This window comes from Halyomorpha halys, unplaced genomic scaffold (genome assembly GCF_000696795.3).
Source record: "Halyomorpha halys isolate HHAL.00 unplaced genomic scaffold, Hhal_1.1 Scaffold1141.1, whole genome shotgun sequence".
Lineage (NCBI taxonomy): Eukaryota > Metazoa > Arthropoda > Insecta > Hemiptera > Pentatomidae > Halyomorpha > Halyomorpha halys.
Window position 1 is genome coordinate 288,868 of NW_027113909.1, and position 11,133 is coordinate 300,000.

Below are 11,133 nucleotides of genomic sequence, written 5' to 3' on the forward strand. Positions count from 1 at the left end.
CTACACGGGCACGGTTTTTTTTTCTAACATGGCATCCCGCAAAATGATTTTTAAGACGTTGTCACGTCAAAAATAATTGTGTTCTTATTTATTTAATAATTACACAGAAGGTAATAATGGTTCTCTAGTCATCTGTTAAGTACTATTGTTGGTCTCATATGAGTCGAATTCATTTCAAAACCGTTACGGGACACTTTTTCTAACATGGCATCCCGCAAAATGATTTATAAGACGTTGTCACGTCAAAAAGTAACAAATAGCTTTTAAAGGAGGTCGATCACAGCAATTGGAAGTACCTTAGGTCGCAGAGCCCTGGTGGTTCTTATAGGTAAAGATGGTTCTGTTCCTAAGACCATCAATATGGAAAAGGGTATCAATCGCCAGTTTTTTTGATTCTAAGAAATGGCCAAAAATAAAGTAGTGGTGAATTCGTGCATTGTACAATTGTTCTTTTATTGTAAATCGTTTGATGCGGTAGGAACATGGACTATCCTTCTTTAAATAAGTATTGACAACTAATTCGGAACTGAACCATTTATAATCCGGAACTAATGTTTTTTTTACATTCTGTTACTCAGAATAAAAATAAATCAAGTTTGCCTTGTTTCTGTTAAAAGTAAAGGGATAATATCCAATCAAAAAATGTGAAGGGAAAAAAGCCTTGAGAAAAATCTCCAAACTAATATAATTATACAATCTGATTTGTTAAGAATGAATATATCATTTACTTTGTTGTTAAAGTTCTCGAGATATAGATTTTTAAAAAGCAACATTTCATAAAAAAAAATGCACTGAAAGATCAGAAGTAAGTGATTTTATTTTGAGAAATCTATATATAAAAAATCATTCGACGTACAAATGTCTACCAGCACACAAATTAAAGCTACTAAAATGTACTATACATTAGTTTATAACGTTTATCTTCGTAGGGGTAGCAGTTTTTATGATATTTGACATAATTTTTATTCGAACAACTAGAAATTAACAATCTAGGAATTAATTTTGTCAAAGATCATACTCTATGTAAAACCTCTACGAAGATAAACGTTATGAACTACGTTATAATACATTAAATTAACTTTAATTTGTGTGTTAGTAGACATTTGTACGTCGTATGGTTTTTGAGATATAGATTTATTAAAATAAAATCACTTACTTCTGATCTTTCAGTGCATTTTTTTATGAAATGTTGCTTTTTGAAACGCTACATCTCGCGATCTATTGAACGTAATTAGATCTAGTAGGGCTCATAGTTTATCATATTTATTCTTCTTTAAATAATATTCTCTTAGGTTTTCTAGTGATGTTGATCATTTTAAAGATTTGGAGCTCTGAATTAAGTTTTTTTAAACGTTTTGAATCAGCCGCCATTTTGCCTGAACTTATAATTGGAAGACTCATCAATTTTGACTAGTAATTATACATAGTTTTCATTAAAGTAATAAAAAATTGTGGTGAAATAACTGCCTTTAATTTTTGATTACTTGAACTATGTATAATTACTAGTCTAAAATGATGAGTCTGCCAAGTATAGGTAGGGGGAATAAAAAATGACGGCTGTTACAAAACCTTAAAAAAAATTAACTTTTCATTCGGAGCTCTCTTTATATCTTAGCACCTACCAACAACAGTAGAAAATCTAAGAGAACATTATTTAAAGTAGAGTAAATTTTCTGAAATATGAGCCCTAATAGAGCTATTTACCGCCAATAGTTCTCGAGATATAGCCTTTTAAAAAGCAAAATGTCTTTAAAAACTACTGAAAGATTAGTAGTTAGTTAATTTATTTTGAGAAATCTATATATCAGGAACTATATGACTTACAGATGTCTATTAGCACTCATATTACAGCTAGTTTGATGTGCTATAATGTAGTTAATCATGTTTATCGCCTTTGGAGTAGTACTTAGCATGATATTTGCTATTGGTTTAGAGTTGTCTAGTCCATTAAACTAGCTTTAATTTGAGTGCTAATAGACATCTGTACGTCCAATGGTTCTTGAGATATAAATTTCTCAAAATAAATTCACTGGCAACTGATCATTCAGTACATTCTATACATTTTAATGAAATGGTACTTTTTACAAGGCTATATCTCGAGAACTATTGAACGTAAATAGCTTTACCAGGGTCGTATTTTAGGAAATTTACTTTACTTGAAATAATGTCCTCTTAGGTTTTCTAGTGTTGTTAGCAGTATTAAAGATATAGAACCCCGAATGAAAAAATAATTTATTCTACCGCCTTGAAACAGCGGCCATTTTTTATCCCCCTTACTGTACTTGGCGGACTCATCAATTTCGACTGGTAATTATACATAGTTTTCATTTAAGTAATCATACATTGGGGTGGAATAACTGACTTTTTTCTCCTCTTGGGCTCTTGTTCTATAACTGGGAGTGGAACTTCGTGAACCTTTTTTTGATGTAATCCTCTGTTGTCTCTATCTGTAATTCTCGATGCAAGCTGTTCATCCTCTTTGAAATAGCATGACAGGGCTTAAATGCCAAATTATTTAAAAATCTTCCTCCAAAGCACCTACAATTTAGTTTTATTGGATTATAAAAATTGACCATATCACATTATTAACAATAATAAATATTAACTGTGAATGAATTTTGGTCATTGACTAAGAAAAATGGAGAAATAGAGACAGGAAAATCGAAGCGTCTTCAATTTCTCCCAATCACTATCATTTTCACGGTTTTGTTGTATTTTTTTAAAAAGTTGTATTCTCGGCAGAAACAAAATTGTAATTTGCTATTAGCTCCTGCAGAAACTCTTTAGAAAATACGATTTTTGTAGTAACAGAAAAATAAAAATTTATTTCACTTTATTTTTGACTACCGTCAAAACAGCCTTGACGAAGCCCTGCAACGTGGGGCGAAACGTTGGCTCAATAAAATAGTATAATTCTACTATTTGAGTTGTTTTTTTTTTTACCGCACCCGGACCATATTCCATTCATAAAAATTTATTGTTTGAAATTTTAGTTTTTTAGGGCAGTAAGTCGTGTGATGAGCACCACTGCACTACATTTGTTCTGCATAGTACCTAGTATTTATATTGCACATTTATTTTTAAAATATATCCAAGATTGATTTGGGGCCACGATAGAAATTAAAACGAAGCGAATTTTGCCGATTCAGTGTTTTAAAAATAAACAAACATCGTTATAGTGGTGATGTAACTTTTAAGAAGGTATTTAAATTTGCATACTTGCCTTTGATAATTACCTTGTTTGGTTTATGACCTTCAGCGATCATCTTCTGTTTCATTACTTAAATATTTTACAAGTATAATTGTATAATTATGCTTTAATTCTTCATACTTTATCCATTATAGTATAATCAATTATCAAGTATATTCAATTTTAAATATCCATTGTCTTACATGAAAAATCATTTATATGAAAACTTTGAATCGCTGTGTCTGAATGACTTTTCCCAAATTTTTGAAGTGCGTATAAATTCCTAAAAATAAACATTACTACAAATATTCTGTTGCGTATTTGTCTAACTTTAATACGTTTCTGTTTACTTGATAGAGAAAACTCATTTAGTTATTCAAGGTAGGAGATTTGTGTTCTAAACATCAGCGGTAATGCGACTATGCATTTCATTTCATCTTTGTCATTTCAGCTTAGTCATTAAAACAGCATTATGCCTGGAAATAAATTTCTGGTGTATATAAACTTTGATCGCTCATTGACTTCTTCGTATCCAACAACTGATAACAACAACAACGCATAAATGCTATTAAATTTAGAAAATTGAACAAAGCATTAATTTTTATTTTCTTAAATCGTTATAATGTTTTTTTTACTAGTATATTGAACAGTAGGCCAAACAGAGAGTTTACCTCTGAAAATTCAAATTTTGAATATACAATATCGGGTCTTAAGCAGTGTTGCTGATTTGCGGATATTTTTCACATTGGGAATTCGGGTAAAATGAATTTACGTTATATAGATTATCTGCTGTTAGTAATTTATCTATATTTAAATAATCTACAGATTATCTTTGGGGCAATTTTAAGGTCTAACGCAAATTTATATTTGTGGCCCGGTGCTGATACAATTTTAAGTTTGTGTGCGAATATATAGAAATGTTTTCCAACCTATCGTCATTAAATTTGGTAAGGTTGATATGTTGTGACAGTTCACTGTCAAGGCGTATACATATGACTGTTAATGCGAATTCTTAGACAACTGACGATACTTCACGCCATACCCAGCGCTACATTACTGTCACGACAGTAAAACTATCTTGACAGTGAATGATCTCATGACTGTAACTATCAAATAGCTACTAGCCCTTGGTAATGGCAAACACTCATGCCGCAATAACGGAAACTATGATAGTTCACTGTTAAGGCGTTTACAGGTAATGATTAACGTGACAGTTGCTTCACCGACATTTGAACTATTAACTGGGAAATACAGTAACTTCAGAGATACGATCCCTCCTCAATAGCTGTTGGCCGTGGGTATAATGTGTTCTTATACTTGATCTAAGTACTGCTACTTCAATTTTATTAGAATTTTAATGAACAAAAATTTAAATATTTCCATGAACACACAATTGGATGTCTATTTCTATTAACAAACATTGAGCCAAAGATTATACCGCAATTGGTTCTTCGGCCCTCTCTGGTCGAGCAAGTACTTCCTTTCTTGCGCCAACATTACAGTAAGCGCAAAAACGCAGCTGTTCGTACAAAACACTACTGGATCGTTTCACAGTTAGCTGCATTGCGTAAACTATGTCGATTTAACTTTAAATTTGACTAGCTGGTTTGAAATATTGGTTTCTGTTGTTTATACAAGCAATTCAATAGGACGAAAAAACTGAAAGATATACTTGTATTTACTTTCATTATGTGTTTATTTATCAAAGACTGCAGTAAAATGGGTATATTAGAGTGTCTAAAACGGTATAAAAATGCTTTTACACGATTGTTCGTGTTGTTATTATATTTCTATCCAAAAAATATTTCTTAATTTTTAATTTTTAAAATAACTGCGAAAACAACTATACCCATAGCTATTTTAGATGAGTTCCACTTACCTGAAATACCTGGTTAATACCTAGATTAATTCAAGTAAAAAGATACAGCTGGATGATAAATCAATACGGATCGTTTTAAATTCCTCCTTTCATTCCCAAAATATTAATTTATGGAGGAGAGATGACAAGAAATACAATTTTACTAGTAGGATCCTTGAACAAACATTGAGCGCCAATTTCGAATTTAAATACATCAGGCAACATCCGAAGGATATGACCTCTCACTTTCCAAGATATCCTTCATCACCTAATTACTTTTACTTACCTATACATGGACAATGTAGTATGGGAAAGTATTGCGATTGTGAAGCATTTCCAATTCGTATTTTCCATGAAAATACATGTTTTAAAGTTCCTTGACTCCAAATAATTCTAGTCACGCAAAATGGATTGTGTGTGTCTGTCTGTGAACAGTCTGCTTCAAAAAGAAATATTCGTACGAAACGGAAATTATATATTTAATGGTGATTATGTACCTGGGATGTGAGAAAATGTTTTTCGCTAAAATCGACCTACCGTAAGTGCCACTTTCTTCAATCGATTTTTCACATTTGTTTTTTTATTTTGTAATAGCTCTAACGGTTTTGATTAAACTCGATGAATCAATAAGTAGTGTTTAAGATAAAATTGGTTTTATCTTCATTGAAATAGCCTAACAGGTGATAAATACCGAATTTTCAAAAACTCTTCCTTTTAAGTAGTATTAATTTTGTTTTTTCCTAAAAACAAAAATTACCGTTTATCTGTTAACTTTTTGTATTAAATAAAGATTTATATTTGTTATTCCCGTCTTGAAAACCCTCTGAAATACGAACTTATATAGCAATAGAGAAATTAAAAGTTATCAATTGAAGACATGAGTGGGATTTAGGAAAAATATGTTTTCAATTTTTTTTTTCTATTGATTTCTTTTGTTAAACTTAACATATATTTTGATTGTTTATCTAATATTATCGTTACAATCTCATTTATTACATATATTTTCTTTCTCTCAATTTTATTTTTCTTTCTATAATTTTAATTTTTAAATTAATAATAAATTAATGTATTCATATTTCTTTGCATTATATAACTTCAATTTTTATTTTATTTCCTTAATTATGTTATTTTATCTACTTTTTCAATTGCCAATATATACATTTTATTTTCACTTCTTTCATCTCTTCAATTTTATTAATTCCATTCTGTACCATTATTTACTTTTTGTCATTCCGTTTATATTTTATTTTTTATTTTCTCTATTCATTGGTTGTTATCTTGTTCTGTCCTTAGCCCTGATGAAGGCTAGAAATTCTGGCCGAAACGTTGGCAAGATTAAATAAGTTACTTCAACTTATTTGTGTTATATTTTGACCGCACTCCCAACCGTCTTCTCTTATAAGTCATCCACGGTCAACTATCTCTCATGATTAGGAAAAATATAAATTTTTACTTAAAACAGTATTTTAAACACCCGTTCCTACATAAAACGTGTTTAGTTCTTATAAACCTTAAATTTCTGTTGTCGTTAGAATTTAAAAAAATTGAGTTTATTCCAGTCTAAGGTTGGAATAAATAATGATTAAATTTAATTTTCTGTAATTTCATTTATTTAGAGGAAAAAATTTAGTCTATCCAACAAAGCCCGTTGCTTAGAACCATTCAAATACATTGTCAAATGGTTCTACAAATAAAGAGGGACTTGATCGGTTTATTTTATTACGTAGTGCATGATATTTTAGTGCACAGTCAATTTTAGTTGTTTGCTCTCTTTTTTCATTCGATTATAAAATAATTTAATCTTATTTAATCATTGAATGAAATCACAAGGATTAAGTGATAATTAAAGTTATCTGGCTTCTTTTAAAACTTAAACAAATTTTTTCATGTTTTTACGTTTTTATAGGTATATTTATATAATAAATAAATACCAAAATTTGATAAAAAATAACAATTTTGAAAAATTACAGGTCTACCAAATTTTTATTAGTGAAATACCCTTGGCCCGATTATTTTTTATTAGATGAATGATATAGTTAGAATTGGCAGAGCTTATTGCATTAATCCTGTTAGATTTTGATACAGTTATCAAGAATGACATTGATATCGAGGAAACGTATCCTTCAAAATTCTATCTTGGATATATATTAGGCCAATAGATTAAAGTGGTTTAGATTTCAATCAATCGTGCCATGAGCCACTCTAGTTCCCGCTAGATCGAGTAATCCTCTCCTAGCTTGGGGTTCTTCAGTGCTACTCAAATCATTTGATTTTAATTTGATTACTTAAAGATTATTATCTATCTTTTATATCCTGTCGATCGGAAAGTAGTACCAATTGAGGTCTGTTGTGAAAGCTAAAATAGTTAGGGTTCATAAGTAGCTATGGATAATTTTAGATGTTGGCTTTTATCTGAGAAGAACCGTCTTCTAAGTATCAAACGTGAAATACAGGTATGTATATATCAATTCACTTATAAGTTATTGTTCTATCCATTTCTCCATCCCTCCTATTTTATGATGGAATCAGTAGGAATATGAGTTCAGATTAAGTGGGGCCTACACAGGCAACTTAACCCTTCCATGCATGGGTCGTCTTTGGAAAACTGAAGATAATAAAATTAAGCCTCAGAATTACGTGAAAATAAAATAAAAAAATTAAAATATTTTCCACATAGAATATAATTCCTTATTTTATAAAACTAATTTATTTTAATCTTTCTTTAGTGGTGCTTTTTAATAATTTTTGCATTAAAATGTTTTTACAATTGCACTTAATTTTTATTTGCATTTATTATTAACATTTTAATGTTATTTAATATATTTATAGATTACTTACTTTATTGATTATAACTATATGTCAGTTGTTGATTTTAAATATGTTTATATATATCAGTGGATTTATAATTTGTTGTTCTATTAGGTTTTCTTCTTATTTCATGTTTCGATGGAATCGGTTGAAACATGGGTACAGATTAAGTCTACACAGACACTTAACCCTTGGATGCATGATTTTATGAGTCGTGTTTAAAAATTTTTGAATAATAAAATCAAGCCCCAGAATTACGGGGAAAAAAAGTGAAAAATTCTGCAAATCCAATTTCCTGGAAAATTGTATAAAAACTAAATGATCTTTGTACTTATAGGATGTACGTAATTGTAGATATAGGTTAAGTGAATGAAATCGATATTGTAAATAAAAACCTGTGGTATATAATAAATAATTTCTCCACAGTTGGATTCGGATTTATAGTAAAAATTATGGCTATCAAAAAAAGAATCAAAGACAAAATTACTTACTTACATTCAATTATAAAAAAGAAATGGTACTGATATTCTGCGTATTTATCTATTCTGCATCTCTTCTGGTTATTTTCACTAGATGCTTGCCAAACGTTTTTCCCGTCTTTTATGATGCAGTTGGTTCATTGGTTGTACATTTTTAAAAAAAAAAATTATCCTCAGCATCCATTGTAAAAAGCTGTCAAGCCAAGTGTACCTAAGAAACTAAAAAAAAGTACGTGGAATTATAGAATAATTTTTTAAAACTTTATTTATTGCTATTTACAACTGTATTTACACAAAAATACATCTATTAAATTTTATGTAAGATCAAAATGGAGTGATATAGACATGTAGAGAAACTACCCATTGGTAGCACTCTAGTCATATTTCTACACCAGAACGTCTCGAGGAATGGAAGAGGAAGCTAGCTTAGAAAATAGTTGGTTTGGGTGGTTACTAGAAGGATTGATATCTGGTTCGTGCCAGATCGGTTACATATAGAAAATTGGGGCCTTTAGGTATGATTTTATTTGTGACAAAGTAAGGAGTATTGAGGATTTTGGATTGTAAGGATTGGATGCGAGAGGAATTCGAAGGTTTAGTCAAATCCGTTATGTCCAGATTGGCCTTATTACAGTCATGTGTATCAGTCTTTTGTAATGAATTGGAAGTTTAGACCGTTTGTCTAGTAAGTGCTGTAAAAGTCGAAATCGATGTGCAGTTTCCTGTCTTTTCAGTCTTGTGAGAGGATTCCAGGCTAGTCGTTTGTCCGGATGTAGTCCAAGGCAGCGGATCTGTTCGACAGGGGTGATATGTAAATAATATTTTGAAAAACTTAAGATATTTTTCTGACCTGTATGCATTACCTAAATAATAAGATTTTTTTTTTACATCAACCACTTTTTGAGGGCTGTAAAATAATATATCGATCTCGAGGTTTAAATCAAGGTATGCAGAATTTTGCAACAAAGGATTAAGAAGATCCTACACTCATCCATCAATTACCAGTAGTATATACTCTTGATTCGAACTATTGAATATATTTACTAGGATGATATTAATTAGTTGTCAATAGAAATAGTCTCTTGCGTGATCTATTAACTTTGCCACCGTTTTGGATAGTTATATGGATATTTATTGATCATATAACATTTGAGGATATCTTGTTAACTAGTTGCTAACCTGCAGTTCGACTACTTCATTACTTTTTTATGATTGACTTCGAAATGAGAGATTCCAAAAGGAGATAAAAAGTTAATTATTTTACCCGATTTTTTTATTAATTTAATGAAAACAATGAACAAAGTTACTAGTGGAAATTGATGAGTCAGCTAAGTATAATTAGGGGTAATAAAATATTACGACTGTTGAAAAACATTTAAAAAATTAATGTTTTATTCGATATCGTTAAAACCTGCTACAAGGCATAAAACGTAATAGAGCATCACTTAAAGAAGAGTAAATTTACTCAAATATGAGCCTAAAAAGAGATATTTACCTTCAATAGTTCCCAAGATAAAAATGTTATCGCATTTAATAAAAAATGTTAGTGAATTTATTTTGGGAAATCTATATCTCAGCAACCAATTGACCTACGATGTTTATTAGCACTAAAATTAAAAGTAGCAGAATGTACTATAGTAAAAGAATATATTCGTTAGAGTTTTTATGATATTTACACATGAAATGTGCAACTAAACCAGAAATAAATTCATTTTAGCGAATATCATAAAAACTACTACTCTTACGAAGATTTGTGCCATAAATTATTTTATAGTGCAGCTTTAATTTGAGTGCTGGTGGACACAGATGAGTGGACATCTGTACGTCTAATGGTTTTTGAGATATAATTTTTCATATTCAAAAATTTCGGCCTTACGACTAGAAATCAACATTTGTGTGAATTTATCTTGGCAAATATCTTGAAAACTACTAGTCCTACGAAGATAAAGGTCATAAACTACTTTATTGCACATTAAACTAGCTAAGTGCTAATAGACATCTGTACCTCTCATGGTTCTTGAGATAAAGATTTCCCAAAATAAATTCACTTGGATTTTTCATTATCTAGTTATGAAATGTTGCTTTTTAAAAACTGTATCTCGGGACTGTCGAATGTAAACAGCTCTATTACGGCTCATATTTTAGCGAATTTACTATACTTTAAATGATGCTCTTTTAGGTTTTCTTGGTTTGTTGGTGGCTTTAATGATATGGAGGTACGAATGAATTTATTTTTTTAAATTTATTTAATGCAATATATAATAAAGGCATAGACACCTAAGATTATAATGGAGCGATTGAGGCATGTAGAGAAACCACCTATTAGTGGCACTCTAATAATATTTCTAGATTAGAAGGTCTCGAGGCCATCTTATTTTCCAAAAACCAAAAGACGCTTTCAGTAAGTAAGACAAATAAAAAAATTGTTCAGGAATTTTATTCATTTAAAATCTTCTTTCTTAAGAAAACTTCTTATTAGAGTAATGATGTTACTAGGATTTTTTTCTTCGTTGGGGTTTAGATTATTACATAATGTAATACTAAAGATAAGCACTATTCGACAACTTTGTTACATATATTTAACAATAGATGCTCTTGATCAGAGTCTAATTACGTCGATATTATTAGAAGCGTTTATCCACTTGTTGCACTCGAAGAGGCCTTTCTATTCAATCGCTTTGGGATTGAGCATCCTTCAGTTGTAATCGGCCGAATATTCTTTCATTGAAAATGTTCGCTATTCACGTGGGGTCACAGATTTCAATGAACATTTTTTAGTGATACTATATTATAACACA

At 30.2% G+C, this 11,133-nt stretch overlaps 1 protein-coding gene across 6 annotated transcripts in view; it reads left to right on the plus strand.

Annotated features, from left to right (window-relative positions):
- The window catches only part of LOC106688489 (sodium-independent sulfate anion transporter), a 112,820-nt gene that overhangs the window by 63,455 nt on the left and 38,232 nt on the right, over positions 1-11,133 (plus strand). Inside the window, exon 1 of one of the 6 annotated variants that reach the window (XM_014432975.2) lies at positions 7,242-7,501. The exons of the other annotated variants lie outside the window; for them this stretch is intronic. Within the exon in view, the coding sequence (XP_014288461.1) occupies positions 7,433-7,501 (69 nt within the window). The 5' untranslated portion in view covers positions 7,242-7,432. Of the gene's footprint in view, positions 1-7,241; positions 7,502-11,133 lie in introns of those variants that run through there. 6 annotated transcript variants of the gene reach the window in all.